Source organism: Epinephelus fuscoguttatus, linkage group LG8, assembly GCF_011397635.1.
Source record: "Epinephelus fuscoguttatus linkage group LG8, E.fuscoguttatus.final_Chr_v1".
NCBI lineage: Eukaryota > Metazoa > Chordata > Actinopteri > Perciformes > Serranidae > Epinephelus > Epinephelus fuscoguttatus.
Genome location: NC_064759.1, coordinates 16,315,380 through 16,335,490, shown reverse-complemented (window position 1 = coordinate 16,335,490; position 20,111 = coordinate 16,315,380). Strand labels below are relative to the sequence as shown.

General features: G+C 41.8%; 2 protein-coding genes across 3 annotated transcripts; one reads left to right on the top strand and one right to left on the bottom strand.

Annotated features, from left to right (window-relative positions):
- Positions 1 to 209: 209 nt before the first annotated feature.
- On the bottom strand, positions 210 to 4,784 carry tubb5 (tubulin, beta 5). Of its 2 annotated transcripts, none has more exons than XM_049583677.1 (5): positions 4,628 to 4,784; positions 1,978 to 2,086; positions 1,662 to 1,772; positions 1,320 to 1,564; positions 210 to 1,196 (listed from the first exon to the last, which is right to left on the bottom strand). In XM_049583677.1, exons 1-5 carry the CDS (start codon positions 4,682 to 4,684, stop codon positions 384 to 386), a joined length of 1,335 nt encoding a protein of 444 aa, XP_049439634.1. In that variant the 5' UTR covers positions 4,685 to 4,784; the 3' UTR covers positions 210 to 383. The 2 variants fall into 2 exon arrangements, with proteins under 2 accessions (XP_049439634.1, XP_049439635.1); XM_049583678.1 differs by having other exon boundaries at positions 1,662 to 1,769.
- Positions 4,785 to 10,051: 5,267 nt separating this feature from the next.
- Positions 10,052 to 18,176, top strand: flot1b (flotillin 1b). The gene is made up of 13 exons (XM_049583683.1): positions 10,052 to 10,187; positions 10,885 to 10,935; positions 11,403 to 11,478; positions 11,795 to 11,885; positions 12,462 to 12,605; positions 13,755 to 13,874; positions 14,245 to 14,340; positions 14,485 to 14,637; positions 15,604 to 15,785; positions 15,876 to 15,921; positions 16,043 to 16,180; positions 16,364 to 16,528; positions 16,621 to 18,176. Exons 2-13 carry the CDS (start codon positions 10,893 to 10,895, stop codon positions 16,645 to 16,647), a joined length of 1,281 nt encoding a protein of 426 aa, XP_049439640.1. The 5' UTR covers positions 10,052 to 10,187; positions 10,885 to 10,892; the 3' UTR covers positions 16,648 to 18,176.
- Positions 18,177 to 20,111: the final 1,935 nt, after the last annotated feature.

Below are 20,111 nucleotides of genomic sequence, written 5' to 3'. Positions count from 1 at the left end.
CATGAATGCATCAGTATCTTCTACTACAGAAACTGCTGATCTCAACAGAACTAACATTCATCCATTTCTGGAAATCCCCCTTCATATCCAATCCTTTGTATTTACACTGTTTTAAATGTGATTGAAATTTAATGGCTGAGTTGTGGTGAAGGTTTTATCAGACACATCAGTATCATTTATATTCAAGCATTAATAAAAAGGAAAACAAGTTTTCATTTGACACCTTTATTCGCAGTGACTCACAAGGGATCGCTAATGTAGGCTAAGGTTTAATTCTAGCAATACTTAAGACACTATGTTTGTTCCTTTGTTACTTTTGTGGTTGTTCTTTTCTGATTATTTCTCGTTTTGGCATTGATGTCTTGACATTCACATATTTATCTTCAAGCATCATCTTCAGCCTCCTCCTCAAATTCACCCTCCTCTTCAGCGGTGGCATCCTGGTACTGCTGGTACTCAGACACCAGGTCATTCATGTTGCTCTCTGCCTCAGTGAACTCCATCTCATCCATACCTTCACCTGTGTACCAATGCAAGAAGGCCTTACGGCGGAACATGGCTGTGAACTGCTCAGAGATGCGCTTGAACAGCTCCTGGATGGCTGTGCTGTTGCCGATGAAAGTGACGGCCATTTTGAGGCCACGGGGTGGAATGTCACAGACGGCGGTCTTCACATTGTTGGGGATCCATTCGACGAAGTAACTGCTGTTCTTGTTCTGGACGTTGAGCATCTGCTCATCAACTTCCTTCATGGACATGCGGCCACGGAACACAGCAGCGACAGTGAGGTAGCGGCCGTGACGTGGGTCGCATGCAGCCATCATGTTCTTGGCATCGAACACCTGCTGGGTGAGCTCGGGTACTGTGAGGGCTCTGTACTGCTGGCTGCCTCTGCTGGTCAGGGGGGCGAAGCCAGGCATGAAGAAGTGCAAACGGGGGAAAGGCACCATGTTGACAGCCAGTTTGCGAAGATCAGCATTGAGCTGACCGGGGAAACGCAGGCAGGTGGTGACGCCGCTCATGGTTGCAGACACCAGGTGGTTCAGGTCTCCGTAGGTGGGTGTGGTCAGTTTCAGAGTACGGAAGCAGATGTCATACAGAGCCTCATTGTCAATACAGTAGGTTTCATCTGTGTTCTCTACAAGCTGGTGGACTGACAGGGTGGCATTGTAAGGCTCAACCACTGTGTCTGACACCTGAGGACAGAAAACACACACAATCTTTCTTCAGTCTCATGATCTGAGAGAACAAAACCTGAGGCAAAGTGGAGCTAAATTTAAAATTCAAAACTCTTATGCTCTATCACAAGGGTACATTACCTTGGGGGAGGGCACCACACTGAAGGTGTTCATGATACGGTCGGGGTACTCTTCACGGATCTTGCTGATGAGCAGGGTTCCCATACCGGATCCAGTTCCACCACCAAGAGAGTGGGTGAGCTGGAAGCCCTGCAGGCAGTCGCAGCTCTCTGATTCTTTGCGGACCACATCCAGGACTGAGTCTACCAGCTCGGCTCCCTCTGTGTAGTGACCCTTGGCCCAGTTGTTTCCAGCACCGCTCTGACCTGCAGGGGAAAGACAGACATATGAGCCATCTTTACCCCTGCTCATAAAAGGCTGTAGTCATTCAGTATCATAAGAATTAGGCTGTATTTCACCCACCGAATACAAAATTGTCAGGTCTGAAGATCTGCCCAAAGGGTCCAGACCTCACAGAGTCCATGGTGCCAGGCTCCAAGTCCACGAGAATTGCTCGAGGCACATATTTACCTCCTCCGCGAGAAAGAGAAAAGACAGGGAGAGAGAAAACATACCAACTCCATAAAGCAGGAAACCACAGTCTTGGTTGTTACCCAGGATACATAATGTGGGAAAATCCATGCATGACAGCAGACATGAGAAAGTAATAACATGGTACACTTCAGAATGAAATGGCACATATACCCTTTACAAATCAGTTTTTAGAAAGGCAACCTACCTGTAGCCTCATTGTAGTAGACGCTGATCCTGTCCAGCTGCAGGTCACTGTCTCCATGGTAAGTCCCTGTGGGATCGATGCCATGTTCATCGCTGATCACTTCCCAGAACTGCAGACACAAAATGGAAGGTATCACATGACAGCTACTTGCAAAGAAAGTACACATCTATCCATTAGCAATGCGGTTTATGGGACTGGGGACTTTAAACGAGGAAAACAGCAGTGGGTTTGCATTTTTTGGGATTGTAATGAAGATGACAGGATTTTTTCCTCTTTCACCAAGCCACGTATTAACCCCTTTAATACAATGCAGCTGTTAATATTTCCATAGTCATCGACTGATGACATAGCAGAATGTGGCTCTTTCAGATGTAGAAGGCAATGGAGGGAGCACAAAGGGGCTACAGATCACTCCGGGGGCAACACTGAAAATAAACTCCATTTGCTGGCGGTCACACAACACTGAAGACACTGATTGTCTTCAGATCTGTATTCATGTCTTGTTCACTCTTTAAAGACCCACACCCACAGTGTGTATATGCATTAAATCCCACAAGCGAGTGGGATTGTTGCATATGCAGGCAGCCATTTGCATGCACATATATTTTTGTCATATCTTCCAGCTAAGGTTTTTTTCTTTGTCATACAGTCTGTGATTTTCTGCTAACAGCAGCAATAGGAGGATTTAGAGTAATCTGGATAAGCGGGCTGTATTGCTGCTCAGTACTTAAGAGATTGGGAGTCAGCTGTAGTTTAAGTATCATGACATTTAACTAAGACCATGTAAAACAAAAAATGACCAAGTGACCTTAATATGAGGGAGATCACAGCAGGGTGAAGAGCACAAAGAGCTGAAAAAGAGCGACTAAAAAAATCTGAGAAATTGACAGATATTTGACAGTGACACTGCTGATGGCTATCAGTAAAGACTGAAAATAGGCACAGTGAAAGAATGAGGACAATAAGCAGGAAAGCAATGCCACACCCTGACCCAATTCACCACAATGTAGCTCTTCAGCATTTCTGTCAATCATATCCACTGGACATCTGAGTCAGTGAGTCCTGGGGGAATGGAAACAAATGAGGATCCTCACTTCCAGTATTTTAACACCATTTTGGACCGTGCAGCAGCAAAAATGATACTCCATGTTTTAAAGGGGGAGATGGCTATAAATTTACTGCATTATATCCAACTGCACAAGCCTACACATACACAAAATTTACTACAGCTTGCGTTCTGTGCTGTAAAAATGAAATAAAAGCATATTTAATGGTTATACGTTGCATTTATTTCCTGTAGCTTTTCTTTCAAGGAATTGCACATCAGGTCAATTGAGAACCCAATGACTTCACCCACTGTGCATCAGCTGTTTCCTCCATTCCTCCCCCACCCAACCCCTAATTTGGTTAGGAGAGGAAAGACATTGATTACAAAGACAGGCCCTGCTTTGCTGGACATTAAAATCTCTGTCAGCAGAGCATCACTGTGATAATGATGTATCCTGTATTATATGGGCCATTGTTAATGTGGTCCTCAAACTATGTATGAGTAGCAGGGCAGGATCCCTGTGTGTGTGCTGGGGAGGTCCCTTTAAACATATGCTGTCTGTAGCAAATGATCAGTTGTTAAAACAAAAGGAGGCAATAAGACAGGGATAATAATGGGCCCTAAGGACGTGAACTGTAGCAGACTGCAATTGTTACTGTAAGACTGGGTGGGTGATGTGTTGTGAGGCAGACTGCAGCTCCCTATTAAGCAGACTACTGTGTCAAATGCATTAAAATTATGTACAAAAATGAACAAAATCAAGTAAGTAGTGGGGTTTTATTGCTAAAAAAGCAGTGATGATGACTCTCAGAAAATGCACTTTAACTGTCCTTTTAAAAAGGAGCAATTCATTCTTCACCAATTATCCATGCCACACCCTTTCCACAGCCCCCCTGCTTTCTCACCAGCTGCAACAGCAGTCTGCGTCTACAGCCTGCAGAAATAAAATCTAATCAATATGAGCTATTGATTCATCAGTGGTATGGGTGAAAGAAAAAATAACCAGGCCTACCATCCCAGCTTCCAGTCATTGTCTGAACTACCAGCCATATCTGCCTGTGCAAGACAAAGAAACCAGTGCGGAGTGCGTAATACTCTGACTGAGGGGCTCTGACATGTGAAGAATAGGCTGATTTTTTTTTTCTTTTCCCCAGACAATGTCTTGAGGTCAGCTGAATCCTCAACAGTTGAGACGCAGACACGCCCGGTGTTGTGTGAACAAAACCCGTCGAGACACAAGAGCCCCGTTATACCGTTATTTCAATGCGAGAACGCACGGTCCGCTGCTCCACACCCACCCACCAGTTACCGCAGTGCACAAGATTCAGACAGAAAAGCAGGAAAATTAACACTAACAGTGGGTTTTAACCATTTATGAGTGATATTTTATGATTTGTGATGTGTTTAAATACACAACTGTATAACATCAATAGAAGTAGTGATTTTATTCATGCGCAATGAGACAAGAGGAGTCCTTTGTCTTCATACATAATCAAACCATCAGCTTCATAAAGACTTAGAATAAGCTCATGTCCTGCAAAATGTGCCTGTGAGAGGAAATTTGTAAAGCAATATATTTATTCTCAAGATATATTTCCTTACCTTGGCACCAATCTGGTTACCGCACTGGCCGGCTTGGATGTGCACGATTTCCCTCATAGTGGATGCTAAAGTTTTACAACGAGGAGCAGACGGGTTACTTCACAGGAACGATGAGCCGACCGTAGACTACCGTGAAAGTGTCGGACAATGCCTTTATAATGTTGGAGCGTTTCCAGAACGAGGCTGGGGCCGGGGGAGGGGGCGTGGCTAGACCCAGACCCAGCTGCTGCCAGCGGGGATTGGCTGAGAAGACTGACCTAGTGCCGGGATGAGGAGGGGCGCTGCTGCAGATCAGGGAGTGGAAATAAGATACAGAGATTGGCCAGGATTTTACCAGCTGGTGTCCAGAGAAACCCAGTGACATGTATTACAGTTTTTTTTATTTCAGACAACACAAGCGAGTAACCAATCAGCAGTTTTTAAATCAGACTTCTTACTGTAACACTATCACGCCCTGCAGAGTGGACAGATGGCAGGAATTTCAGTTTCAAGCCAGAGACAAGATGAGGTCAGCAGCTCAAGCCCCTCTCCTCAGGGTCCTTTGTCTCACCACAAGGCCTATTTTGTAGCTGCTCTGGAGCTTTTTGTCATGTTACATGATCTAGATGTTTTATTAAAGAGCTCCTTTGTCTGAAAAAGTGTTAAATCAGGGTTTGAGGGCTCAGTTGATCATGTTACACTGGGATGGTGCATTTTTATCTTTTTAAAGGGGAACATAAGTTTTTTTTTTAAACCTGTGCCATATTTTCCAATGTTTTTGTGTCTTACTGACTAATGGGAACAACAGTTTTGGGAATTAGTCTGCTATTAAGCGACATGGCTTAAGTGTAACCACTCGAGGCAATTGTGCACCGTCAATTTACATCCATTAAAGGTACTTGTTGTTTCCACTGTCATTATGGAAAGGATGTTTTGTTAAAGAGTAAGATGCTTTTTGTTCAACTCGAATCAGCCTCAAAATTGCTATCACCAAACCCAGGAGACTCCATTTAAATAAACACTATTCTACCATGTATAGAACCAGCACATTTTTGCATGTAACTGGATGAATTAAGATAAAAACAACTGGCCAGCTCACTCAGTGTGAGAGTCCATGGTACAGGCAGGCAGTCCAAAAATGCAAATGGACTGACACATGTATTGATAAAGGATGTTTAAGTACAGTCAGAGTGCCTATACCATGGACTTTTACACTGATTGAGCTGGCCAGTCATTGTGTCTCGTCGTTATGTGAATGTTTGCCCCATCTTCAAAGAGCACCTGATTTTTTATAGCTAACTACATAGTGCCTTAAGCCAGTGCGACACTCCCTATTTTTTCCTCCTCATTATCAGTGACTCTGGGGGAATTAAGACTTTATTTTAACCAAACTAGAGTTAGCGATTGCTGGAACAGTGAAAAGACGAACCAGGATGGCTTTTGTGAGTTTTATTTTGTTTCTGTTGACCTTGAACAAAGTATTTTTTATCATAACAAAATTATTCCTTCTTTTCAGTGGAGTCTAGTGAGTTGGGTGATAGCAATTTTAGGCTGTTTCTGGCTAATAAAAAATCTGCTTACTCTATAACAAAAAGGTCAACCTTCTATAATGTTGTCAAGACACTTAGAATAAAAATCTGAGCCTTTCAGTGTCAAAAAAAGCACTTGTAGTGGATGTAAACTGATGTGCATTATTGCCTGTTTAACTGCTGATGGCTGTAGCACTGCCCATCAATACTTTTTCAGAAACTGTCTCCTGCATGAGTCACTTAAACATAAAAACATGGGAAAATATGGTCCAAATATGCTCAGAGCAATCTTATAATAATGTAAAATCAAATGAAATATTCATTTGCAGATGGGGCCTGACCAGTTGTCATGGAAATATGGGTGTTCATATTTTCTTATATTTTTTCATTTCTGAATACTTCAAGGACTTCTTATCCTTTATGGCTTCAAAGCTTATTTTTTAGCTTTGTAAAAAGCATTTGAGAAATCAAGAAAACAATCTTGGCTCAAGGTCCATCTAGTAGCTGTTCTGTAGCTTTAGGGTTTTGTAATTTTCTTATGTTTATCTGACTTTATATGTAAGAAAAGGTACCCTTTACTGTTCCAGGCATCACAGAAACAATCATACTGTCAGGGTTGAGGAGGACTACGGGTATCTGGGAGTGGATATTGACAATAAACTGGACTGGGCTAAGAATGCTGAAGCTGTCTTTATTTCCTGACGAAGCTGAGGTCTTTCAACATCTGACTGACTGCTAAGGATGTTTTCTGAGTCTGTGTGTTCAGTGCTATCCTGTTTGCTGTTGTGTGCTGGAGCAGGTTGAGTGTAGCAAATGACAGCAGACTCAGTAAAGTGATTTGCAAGGCCAATAGCATCATAGGGGTGGAGCTGGACTCTCTGGTTGCGCTGTCAGAGAGGAGGATGCTGTTTAAGATATGTGTCATCAAAAACAATGTCTCCCACCCAGTCCACAATGTGCTGGTGAAACACAGGAGCACAGTCAGTGGTAGACTCATTCCACCATGATGCATCACAGAGCACCACAGGAAGTCATTCCTGCCTGTGCCCATTAAACTGTACAGCTCTTCCTTCAGAATGTCGGACACTCTGACTCAGCAGATCAGCACTTGGACTGAATTCATCTATCTGTATTTATAATTCATAATTCATAATTATCTATTATGTTTTTACTGTGCAATGGTGACTTAAAGGTACAGTTATTCCTTGCAACACTGCCTTTACTGCACAATCCTGTGCAATAGTTGGTGCAATAATTCGACTGATGCAATGTTCATCAGTATACCAATTTATTTTCAGCAACAGCTGTACATATTTCTTATGTTTATTCTTATTCTTATTGTTATTCTAGTTTTTATTCTATTAATATATATATTGCAGTGAACGTTATAGCATAATACATTTTACACTTCTGAATGTAACATCCTAGTTTATACAGTGTGACGTAGCACAGTGCACATAATTGTATATTTTTACACACTTATAGTCAAAGTACTAGTGTTAAACATTGTACCATAATACACTTTTTATTTTATTTTATTTTATTTTATTTTATTATTAAGTATTTTCTGATCCTGATTATGAGTTAGATTATTACTGATGCCACGTAGCTACGTTTCTATGTTCAGCTGACTGTGTGATTCAAATAAACCAAATATGTAACAAAAGGAATGTGTTTTAAAATATTAAAGTTCAGAATAAAACCTCGGGAAGTAAGTTCACTCATCCTTGACTCAAAAACATGGACAAAGAGGAGGACAATTTTTTGCTTCAGGGATCTCCACACCTCAGGCAAAGAGTCCAGGCTTTATGCTTGACGTCTGGTCGAAGCGGACAGGATGGGTGAGCCAGGCCCCTGATCCCAGCTCTGTCCATTTCTATGATATAATCAGATTAGAGGTTTAACACTGGATTGCAGAGTATGAACTAAACTCTGCTGCTGGGGGATTTTTATTCGTATGAAACAGTCTGGTTCAAAAAAAATTTAATATTATATTTTGTTAGAATTACTTCGACTAAATGTATATTTTACTCAACAGAATTTGTTTTACTTACAGAAGCAATCATAGTTGTGAATCTAAATGCAAGTTTCCATTGCAAACGTGCACATTATAACTATCATATCCAACCACATAACACATATTGGTGTGCACCTACTTCAGCCATCATTCCAGTACGGTCATCAGTCATGTAGAGCAGTACTGATGAGATAAAGTAAATAGGTAAACATTGATGGTGACAGTTAAAATGTCATCTCTGACAGTCATTTTCTAAATCACAGTATAAACCTAATAATCTATTTTCCAGTAGTGCAATCATGTGTTGTGTGTGGTGTGTTTTCTGTCTGCTAAATGCTGCATCCTCCATTTTAATTCAGACATTCGATGCACAAGTAAGCAGTAAAATATATTATGTAAGGATGCAGATTTAATCACGGTTACAGGCTGTGCTGAGACAGCTGGCAACTGATGCCTTGAGCAATGCAAAGGGACCAAGGTCAGTAAAAAACAACATTTTTAAATCATCTCAAACAGCTTGAATAATATGTTTCAGACCTCAATATAAATTTAATAGTTACTGTAAACACTCAGTGGCCACTTTATCTGGTACACTTATACAATCTAATGTAATGCAATACAAAATTATTGCCTTAAATTCAATCAATCAGGTCAAGTATATACACATACACACATATTTACATGCACATTCATACCTACACATACACATTGTATGGTTAAGCTACAGTTAGCTTCCCATTTAAGGCTTTAATGGACAATGGGACAAAAGAGTTTTGGAAGTGGCCAAGCCTGCACTGGGGGGACTGTAAAGCATCTGCATGAGGGGTGAAGTTGGTGCTCATGATGGAGGACATGGGTGGGGTCTGAGTTAATCTTCTGGGCCTGTCTGATAATGGTTTGCTCACAGTAAACTGGAGTGTGGCATACTGCATGAGCCTGGTAATCTGGGCCTTCAGTTGTACACTGAGGTTGCCAAACCAGGCTGAAGTGCCATATCGCAGGAGCAGGAGCAGGAGCAGGAGCAACATTTTCTAGTTGACTCCAAAGACCCTCAGCCTGCGAAGGAAGTGTAGGCAGTGTTGGATGGCTAGTGCAAACCTTATCTACCTGAAAACTCCATGTTAGCTTAGCTGGTTGATATGTATGCCCAGGTATATCCTTGTGAGACCCTGCGTCCTCCTACGGGGACATCACATTTTTGGTTTCCTGCACCTTATACTTCATTCTGCTTAACTTACACCTGTCCTCATCTGTGGACACTTTTTGTCCCATCTGGTGATAATAAGAGCACAATACACTAATCCATGTTAAAACAAGATGGCAGCCATCTCTGCCAAGTCAGTCTGCAGCCGATCATGACACAGAAGTGGACAAAACCTGATCAGATTTTATGGTTGAAACTTGTTTATTCATGATCCACAATGTTTGCAGTTTGACATGCAACAACTTTGATAAATTTTAGCAACAGTAACAAGCTAAGACTCTGTTAATTAGGAAGTACTCATTTGAGGGCATTGGGAATTTATCATCAGCTTGTTGAAGGACACTGGGACTTTATTATCTTTGACGATGTTTGGTTTTTTCATAGGTCCTACTAATCCTAAATAGCTAGGAGAAATTAAAAACACATACCAAACAAAAGATCAGGTCTCACGAGGATATAATTTGGTCATGGATAACCACAGGTGAATGGTTTCCACGTGTTTGGTGACTGGCTGCCAATATTTAAGGAGCCCAATATGTAAAACCTTGTCTTATTTAACCTGATGTCACACATCACCTGACTTCACCTTAATAAAACAGTTGATAAATAAAGCGCAGTGCAGATGCAGTTCTCATCTTTGAACACTAGATGGCGACAACAAGACGTCATTGTTGTAGTGAGGATGGGCGTGGTCACTGCGCACCTCCCCCTCTCCACGGACATTTTTGCCATTCCAGTTGACGGGAAACGGCTCACTGCCTGACCATAGCAACAGAAATCTGACCTATTCTGAAAAAAGGATTGTTTTTTTTTGCTATTGACCGCATATCGGTAAGTTAAACGGAACGGTAAAATCGGTAACATAATTTAGTTGGCGCTAATAGCTAAACTGTTTTCCTTTGCCGTAGTGACGTCCTCGAAGCTAACCCGATTATTCCGCTGTCTTATATCAGCAAGCTAATGTTAGCATACGAGCTAGCTGCCCTTGCAGACCGTTATTCGGTTTTACATGTAAAGTACAGTATGCCCGACCTTATTCTTGTAGCACTGAGGTGTTTTTGCTGCACTATTATCTGACAGTACATTACTGGTGAAAGGGAACAGGAGTACCCTGTGTTGGGGTTGTTAGGAGGGGGAGGAGCAGTATGTTTCTCTGTGAAAGTGTGTAAATGAGGCTGTAGCATGAATGATTGACATGGACATGTGTCAGTTGTAGCCTTTTAATACCATACTCTATATAGTCTATGCATCCAAAAAAAAAAAAAAAAAAAAAAACATCGATCCAATATCAAAATCTTGAGCTCAGTATACGTAAATGATAGTCTCATTTTATAATGGCGTCATCAATTTAATCCACACAGAAAATGCAGCTATAAACCTGTGATTCATGGAGCAGCTTTGTAGTTTCAGATATCTAATTAACTCAAATGCATCACTGTGATGTCCAAGAAAACAGGATGCTGTCGTTTTCCTGGCTAGCTGTGTCAGTGTTGATACTTTGACAAGGTCTTCTCCCTCTTCAAAACAGGAATCAAGATGTTTTACACGTGTGGACCCAATGAAGCCATGGTGGTGTCTGGTAAGATATTTGCTTCATTTATTTTGCCTAGGGTTGTAAGGGTGTTTCTCACAGTGGGACGGGATATGTAGAAACAATAGGTAATGAAACACTTTCACCGACATGAAGTATTATGTTTTTATAAAGTTCCAGGAAGTCATTGTACTATGAGTTTGTCATTATAATTCTGTAGTAAACTAGTGTGTTTACAGTGGACCAATAATCTTGTATCATGTGATTTAACCATCACACGTCTTGTGATAAGATGATATTGAGCAACACTAGACAGTTGGTCTGCGGTAAACTAGGAAATTTCCAGCTTGCAACAGGCTGAATAGGTTCAAGCTATCATGAGTTAATTGCCTTACTCATGTTGCTATACGAGTTACGAGTTGAACTCTGTCCTAGACACAGTTCATCCGCGAATAACTAGCTGTATGTTACTGAATGGCAGTGCAATGTTTATGTTTCATGTTTTTTCCCTTAAGGCTTTGGCCGGTCTCCTCCTCTAATGATTGCTGGAGGACGAGTGTTTGTCTTCCCATGTATTCAGCAGATCCAGAGGTAATCTTAGTTTAAGTCTCTACTTGTCTTTTCTGTTTTAAATACAGTATAGCTGCTGGATTTCATGCATTGGTCAACAAACACAGGAAATAAATGTTTATAGAGGAAGCATGTGCTTTGGATACATTTCCTAAATGATGTATTCATTGCTGTGCTGCATGTCATTAGCAGCGCAGAGCAGTGGTTTTTGTGGATGATAATTGATTTAAATTCCTCTGCCTCTCTTTTGCTGTCTTTTCACTCTCGCTCTTTGTTATTACATCTAATCCATCCACATCTCCACCCTTCCCTTTTTTTGCCCTGTTTTTTTTTCCAGAATCACACTCAATACTCTGACTCTAAATGTGAAGAGTGACAAAGTCTATACTCGTCATGGTGTCCCTATCTCTGTCACTGGCATTGCGCAGGTATGTTTTGAAAATTGGATGACTGAAATACAATTAGGCTTCAATCAAATGGAGTTAAAAGCTGTGCATGTTTCTGCACAAAAATAAACATTAGCTTGCATAGGCGTCAAAAGGCGGGGAAAATGATCAGCTGTTACTTAAAAGCAATACCTTTTTATAGAAATCATCTGTTGCGCATGCAGGCCTGAGGCTTTCTGTATGACTTACTAATAAAGGATTTACATTTTTAAATGTGATGTATGTATAAGTAAATGCAAACAACCAACAACTGACTTTCATGCAGGTATTTTTGCTAAAGCACAAGACTCATCAGTACTATATATAAATCCACAGCATCAACATTCAATTTAGTTTGACGGGTTATTTACTGTAAACAAGGGAGAGGAAGATAGCACTTAAAAAATGTCCCAGGCTGGACAGAGAGGGTCAATGGGACGCCCCCACAGGGCAAAAATTGAGTGAGTCATTAGTTGTATGTACAGGAAGTTGCATGATATTGAAGTGCAATATACAAATGAGTTAACATCTGCCTGTGAACCCTAACCTTTCACATTTTCTTTTCCTGTCTTTCTCCAGGTGAAGATCCAGGGCCAGAACAAAGAGATGCTGGCCACAGCCTGTCAAATGTTTATGGGCAAGTCTGAGGGTGAGATTGCCCAGATTGCTCTGGAAACACTGGAGGGACACCAGAGAGCCATCATCGCCCATTTGACCGTGGAGGTTTGTGTACTGACCTTATCAAATAACTCTGCTTGACATTTTCCGCCCATAAAAGATTGTTCAGAGGCTTTATGTTTATAATTCACCACTGAGTGAATGCTCATGTAAAACCAAGAATACTTATACTGGCTCACTAAATCATGTCTTTCCTTAAACGTCAAAAAAAGTGTCTGTATGTATTTTGCAAAACAGCAACCAAAAATTACTCGATCTGGTGTGTTTCTGGGAGGAGAGGAGCTCTCGTTGGTAAACGAGTTTAGATATCTTGGAGTCATCCTGGACTCGACACTCTCATTCAGGAAACACATTAAAAAGGTGTCTAATTCGGTTAAACACAACCTGGCAAACTTCAGACAAATAAGAAACTCATTAACTAATACTGCAGCTCTGATGTTTTTACACTGCATGATCTTCTCACACATTGACTACTGTTTCACTAGCTGGGCATTGGCATGTTCAACAGCACTCAAACCAATAGAATCCCTTTATAAAAAAGCTTTAAAGACACTGGACAAAAAACCTTACTCGTATCACATCTGTATTATCCTCAAAAAGTATAGTTTTCTAAGTTTTGATAGCTTCAAGGTTTTTAAATTTGCCTGCGCTATGTACAAAACTCTTCACGGTCTTGCTCCTCCACCTCTGAAAGAATTTATAAAAAACAGGACTGTCAGGGGCATGAACACCAGGGCCTGCGACAGAGGAGACGTTGAGATCCCTCACAGACGCACCACATTTGGCAGAAATATGTTGTCTGTCCTAGGCGGGGACATTTGGAACAGTCTTTCCTCCACAATAAGGGAATGTCCTACATTTTATGCTTTTAAAGGAAAGCTCAAAGACTGGTTAAAGAATAACCAGAAGTGTGTCCATTAAGTAGATCTCGTTAAGCCGGACTGTATTGACATGTGTGCTTGGCAATGTAAATTCGAAATGTGTATTTTGTAATTGTATTATTGTGTTATGTGTACTTCCATGTTTTTACACTTGGCAATTAACATTCTGCCCAGGGACTGCAGTTGAAAATTAGCTAATCAGCTATAAACTGGCACATTTACAGCAATGTTCATCAATGTGCACTGTCCCTGAACAAATAAACTTGAACTTGAACTTGAACTTATCTGTTGTTGTATTTGTCTTTGTGTGCAGGAGATCTACCAGGATCGTAAGAAGTTCTCCGAGCAGGTCTTTAAGGTGGCCTCCTCTGACCTGGTCAACATGGGGATTGGTGTTGTCAGCTACACACTCAAAGATGTTCATGATGATCAGGTATTTCATATCTGTTGGTGTATTTTCTGCCAGTGCATATGAAAAAAATCTGATGATGAAAACACCCACATTAATAACTGGAGCAGCAGGAATCCGAATGCTGCCGTGAGCCTGAAACTTTTCCTATGAAAGCTTTCAGTCCCGAATGATTTCATCTGCTATAGCAATGCACTTAAGCGCTTGATATTGACTCGCTGTCTCTGACTCAACAGAACCCCAGCTGCTCCTTACATTAGTGATCAATTAGGTCTAAGTGCCTCAGTGGTAACCACACCGTATCTTGTTTGTGTTTGCCTAATGCACTACCTTCTCTTTTACTGCTCAAGCTGTGTTGTCTCACAGTTGACCGTCACTGTTTCCTCCTCTCCAGGACTACCTTCACTCCCTGGGTAAAGCCAGAACGGCCCAGGTGCAGAAGGATGCCAGGATTGGAGAGGCTCAGTACAAACGAGATGCTGTCATGAGGGTAAAATCATCTTCTTTCTTTAGTCTTTATCCCTGTCATTCTGCCTATTTGCTCATAGGAACCATCTGAAAATGACAGTAATACATTGTTTGAAAAGATAAACCGACATTTCTTGGTTTCTGTCCTGCTGCATTGTCTGTACAGGAGGCCCACGCAATGCAGGAGAAGGTTTCAGCTCAGTACAAGAATGAGATTGAGATGGCAAAAGCTCAGAGAGACTATGAGCTGAAAAAGGCAGCTTATGATGTTGAGGTCAACACCAAGAAGGCCGAGTCAGAAATGGCCTATCAGCTTCAGGTACAGTCATCTGTTCACGGTCTGATCTCCTTATTTTCTGTCTCATATATAATGTCACAGTGTCGGGTGTTCATATAAAACGTGGTCAAAGTTTGAAATAATGAGATAAATGTAAGTAAAAAATAATCCTTGTGAGCAAAAACTTCAGGCTTCAGACTGTTCTGAACACTCGGTTTGTCAACATTTTTTTTTCCATGTTGGAGACAAGCTGATGCAGAGGTCGAGAATGGATATGAAAGACCTGGATACGCTGACCAATAAGAGCAGACAGGGCTTTTCAGAGGGGGCGGGGGACTCACTGTATGCAACAATCAGTATAGCAGCAAACCACTATTTGATTAGTAAAGGCATAGTGGAGTAATGGCAACCTAAGCAAAGAATGACGTCACACTCACTCTGTGTGTTGTAATCGGAGCTTCTCTGTTCATTATTGTGGTGGCCAGACTGTTCGTATGTGCGTGCTAGTAAATGTGTGTATCCCAATGGCTAGCTAATTGCAACCACTGCACTGCGCTCATACAAAGGTTATCACTGTCCTGATTAGCACTGTTTATGGAATTAGCACCGTTAGCTGCTAGCTGCCAGCTCAGCCACCTCCATGTTGTGTTTGAGACAGAGGAGGAGTACAGGTGTTCCAGCACAGATAGTATAAGGAAAGTAAAGAGTTTTTTGTAACAACAAAGCGTGTTAACATGTTCAAGTAGAGACCCCAACTGTAAGTATTCATCTGAAAATGAGCACAATATATCTCCTGTAGGTTTGCTGAGTTTTTGTTATGCTGGTGAAATATTGGCTGGTCAGTCTCTTCAGCCCGCACGGACCTTGTGCACAGATTTTATCAGACTTGCTGGTCAAGCTTGAACCAACAGAGCCAAAGCAGATTGCAGATGATAACCTGATCACATTTCAGGAATGGAAGGCTGACTGGTGTTTGAATTCTCTTTAATTCTTTCCTTCCTTCATCAGGTGGCCAAGACCAAGCAGCGCATTGAGGAGGAGAGGATGCAGGTTCAGGTGGTTGAGAGGACTCAGCAGATTATGCTGCAGGAGCAGGAGATCGTCCGTAAGGAGAAAGAGCTGGAGGCCAAGGTCAAGAAGCCTGCAGAGGCAGAGAGATACAAACTGGAGAGGCTGGCCGAGGCTCAGCGGTGAGTGCTACAGACATAATACTGCTTTCTTGTACAGTACTGATGAGAGTTGATAAAATGCAATTTGCAATCTCGCGTCCGTCCTGACAGCCTGCAGCTCATCATGGAGGCAGAGGCAGAGGCCGAGTCCATCAGGGTGAGTCTTGCTGCACGTTTTCCATTTCCACTTTCCCCTTCCTGTCTGTTCACCGTATCACAATCATCAAATGTTATTATATCCAGGAAAATAATTTACGTGTGTGTCTGTGTGTCTGTAGATCAAGGGCGAGGCAGAGGCTTTTGCTGTGGAAGCTAAGGGCCGCGCTGAGGCAGAGCAGATGGCCAAGAAAGCAGAGGCCTTCCAGCAGTACAAGGAGGGAGCCATGGTGGACATGCTGCTGGAGAAACTGCCACTGGTCAGTCTCATGGATGAATGGATATATAAGGATAAATGTTAAAGCTGTGTGATGAAACGCCGTGTGGTTGTAGAGCCTTACCAATCTTGAGTTTCCTATATAAAGCCTTATATATATTTGGCTCCTTTTCCTCTCCTTCACCCTGTTAAACCCTTAGCTCCTGTGTTCTTTGTTGTCTCGCAGATGGCAGAGGAGATCAGCAAGCCACTGACAGCAGCTCAGAAGATCACCATGGTGTCCAGCGGTGGCTCAGAGGTGGGAGCAGCCAAACTTACAGGAGAGGTGCTAGATATCATGACCAGGCTGCCCGCCACTGTGGAGAAACTCACTGGAGTCAACATCTCCCAGGTAAGCTGCAGCATGTGTGCAACGGACTGACATAAGACACAACGGCTGGTGCAGGTGGAAGATATCTCAAGTGTCTCTCATTGACTCTGCAGGTTGGGACGCCCACTCTTGTGCATTAAGAAGAGAGGGAGGGTCGAAGTAACCAGGAGAGGTGTTGCCGATATTCAAGCTAGGAACTCCACATCTCCTCCTTGTGCCTATAACCACTGTAATGACTCCGCAGCACCGTAGTCTTGTCTCTGTGCATGCATGTTTCACTTGTGTGTGTCTTTTTACAGTTCCTCCTTCGTTGTGGTTCTTTCAATGTCCCCGATCCAAGCTGTCGTGCTTTGTGCTGTGAGTGACAGCAAAAGCAGCTGTGAGGGGTTTAATTGTTGATGAAGCTGATTTTTTTTTTTTTTGTTACCAGGAGACAAAAGCTTCCAAATAGGAATTCCTTTTACTGTCTTAGTTGTTTTATACTTGACCTAAAGTATGCAAGTTTTTACTTTTTTACCTTGACTGCAATCAGCCTCATTTTCTCTGTGTGGGGACTTGGTCTATCAGCTGATATAATTGTTTCACTTTTTAATGTAAGAAATGTTTTGATTTTTTTTTTTTTTTTTGTGCCTTTCACTCCATGAAGCGGTGCGGAGCTCACTATCACAGCATCACTACAGTCCTGAGTGTGGGCGTATCGTTACAGTCGTACTTTAATACTATTTACTTATCACAGCCTCGCTTCATGATTATTTGATCTCTGTCCACTAGTCCATAATAAAGAGACAGCTGTGGTGATGGCAGTTTACTCCATGTCTCTTTTGTAATAACCGACTTAAGTTGCAGGGCCCAAAATCATATCAGTGGAAGATTTTCTGTGTCTCAGACTGAAGGGGAAGGATGTGGTCGATGGGAATGAGTTGAAGGGATTTCCTGTTGAAAGCAATGAAAGTATGTTGCGGTGATTTAAACAACACTGACATTTGACTTTGCTGCAGTGTGTTCAAGAGTCTTTTGTATGTCGAGAGTAAAAAAAGGACCATCACTAACTAACTAAATAACCTGCCTGCTGCTTTGGTGTATTTTGCTGCCTGGAGTTTAAACTGATATACAAGAGATAGTATGTTTTTGTAGTCTCTTCTTTTAGTGTACTGATTTCCATGAAAATATGATGCTGGGTGTTACAGATTTTAACAGATTTCACATATGGGAAGGTGTTGCTCAGCTCAGCACTTGTGATCAGGAGCTCTTTTTTTCAGACTCTTCTCTAACAGCCAAAAGTTTTCCAGCTGCCAAGCCTTATGCATTTTGTTATCGCCAAGTGCCTGGTCAAAACTCCTCAGTGGTCGAGTCAAGTTGACTTCTTTACTTAGGCCTATTACACTTCTCTGTCAGGGAACTTTTCCTCATATCCAACTGATGCTAAGCCATTGGCTGTCATTAGTGACGGTCTTAGATGAAAGCCAAATCAGTTTCTACTTGTGTTTGTTCTCGTGACTAATCTTTTACTTTCCTTTCAAAGATGTGTTGTTGCATGTCTGTACTTTAAGTTGACATAAGTAGTTATTACATAGCTTTGAAGTTCTATACAAGTTAAATATCCGAGATTTATCTGTAGTGAAATGTTGTAAGATGACATAGACAATAAAATATGGTTTAATCACTGAAACCTGTCGCTGTCTGTTTTGTTTTTGTTGGCTGCTTGCCATTATCTGCCTGAAACTAGACCACTAGCAGTATTTGAATGGAATAAGCTGTGCTTTGACGGAAATGGTGACACAGAAGTGCCAAGGGAATTTCAAAATGAAAAGTATGTATCTTAGTTGACGATACATATCTATGTTTTCTGTAACGGGTGTGACTGAACCCAAATGCAGCACTCAGTGACAGTTGGTAATGACCTTTATTCATGCACAAAATAAACAGAAGCTTGAGCTGACCAAGACATTAAGGTGATAGTTCATTCTTTGGGCCAAGAGCCAACACACAGTCTCTGGGTTCAGGGAAAGAGGGAACATTCACTCTGAAACATCGTAGCAGGAAAACACCACACAGCCAGACGGAAACCAGAGACATAGAGGCAGAAGGCTGGTGAGTTTACCGGGACACAGAAGGGTCAGAAGCAGGCAGGGTCGGTAACCAGGACTCAAGCTGAGACTGAATGCTGGACAGTCCTGCATAGTCAAAGAACAATCTGGCAAAGAGTGTGTGTGCTGGAGAGGCTTTTATACCAGGCTGAATGGCTGATGAGCTGCAGCTGTGGAGGCAGGTGAGAGGAGTTGTCTTCATGAGGGGGGCGTGGCTGGCTTGCAGGGTGCAGGTGAATGGAAGTTTACCAGGAGCAGGTGAGAGAGGGAAACAGACTGTGACATTTTCAATTTGCATGTAGGATATCGGATCATTGATCACTGTATCGATATCTCAGTCCAGATCAATGCATAAATACACCCCTAATACTCATTAAAGACTGCTCAATGAAAATGGAGGTTTCTCATCTAATGTAAAGATTTGCTGCTTTTCAATGTATTATGTCGTGTTCAAAATCTTTGTGAGACCAGGAGTGGGTGGAGAAATGTTCCTGTCAATGCACAGTGGGTGAGTATAAAGAAGGGGAAGTTAAATTACAAAGGCTATGTGTGCTCTGTGCAAATCCTTTGTTGGTGACAATGCTGCCACACCACTAAACCGTATGTACAGACCCTTAGTCAGAGGCCATGCTGCCACACCACTCCTGATTTAATGTGTGTATCTGACATTCCAACAGACCTTGATAGGCCTATTGATTTTGAGCTGTGTGATATACTTGCCTGTGAAATCAATTCCAACTCAGTAGGTAATGCAAACTGCTAAGAAGAGAAAATGGTCGTATGCCGTATTTACTTATGTTTTCTTTTTAGGTAGGATCCTGATGAAGGCTTTCGAGGGATTCCCTCTTTAGAAAGCGGATACATTAAAGGAACAGTCAGATGTAGCAGGATTTAGTGGCATCTAGTGATGAGGACTGCAGATTGCGATCAGCTGAAACTTCTATCTTTTAAATTCCCTCCTTCCTTGTTTATTGTTCAGGAGGTTTTTATTGGGAGCCTAGTTATCCGCAGAGGTCTCTTCCTCTCCGAAACAAATGGACCAGGTTATTAAATCAGTAAAAACGCAGAATAAGGCAGTTTCACGTTACAAATCAGTGATTCTCTAATGCTGTTCGGCATGTTGGAGATAGGCTGCTAGCCTGGTTTTCTGTTCTGGGCTACTGTAGAAACATGGCGATGCAACATTGCAGACTTTATGGACGAGGACCTGCTCACTATGTACAAATAAACTGCTCATTCTAAGGTAACAGAAATAGTTTTTTCAGGTTATTCACAACTGAAAACACACGATATATAATTTCTGCCAGTATACCCCCCTAAATTCTCTGCACTGTACCTTTAATAGAGTAAACGTACGTACTTTTTACTTATTATGCTTGGTTATAGTATGCATGGTAATGTATTGATCTATGTTTGTATACTGTACAGAGAAATTCATCCATTCACCTGCCCTCCACTGTCATTAAATGGCTCTTGGATCCTTTTCTGTACACACAGGCTGGAAGCTCTATAGTCCA

Excerpts from the sequence above, each read along its gene's own strand:
- flot1b (XM_049583683.1), top strand. The coding sequence starts at position 10,893 with ATGTTTTACACGTGTGGACCCAATGAAGCCATGGTGGTGTCTG. Across the intron at positions 14,341-14,484 it reads AACGAGATGCTGTCATGAGG|GAGGCCCACGCAATGCAGGA; the intron begins GTAAAATCATCT and ends TTGTCTGTACAG. Across the intron at positions 14,638-15,603 it reads AAATGGCCTATCAGCTTCAG|GTGGCCAAGACCAAGCAGCG; the intron begins GTACAGTCATCT and ends TTCCTTCATCAG.
- tubb5 (XM_049583677.1), bottom strand. The coding sequence starts at position 4,684 with ATGAGGGAAATCGTGCACATCCAAGCCGGCCAGTGCGGTAACCAGATT. Across the intron at positions 2,087-4,627 it reads GTAACCAGATTGGTGCCAAG|TTCTGGGAAGTGATCAGCGA; the intron begins GTAAGGAAATAT and ends TTGTGTCTGCAG. Across the intron at positions 1,773-1,977 it reads CTACTACAATGAGGCTACAG|GAGGTAAATATGTGCCTCGA; the intron begins GTAGGTTGCCTT and ends TTTCTCGCGGAG.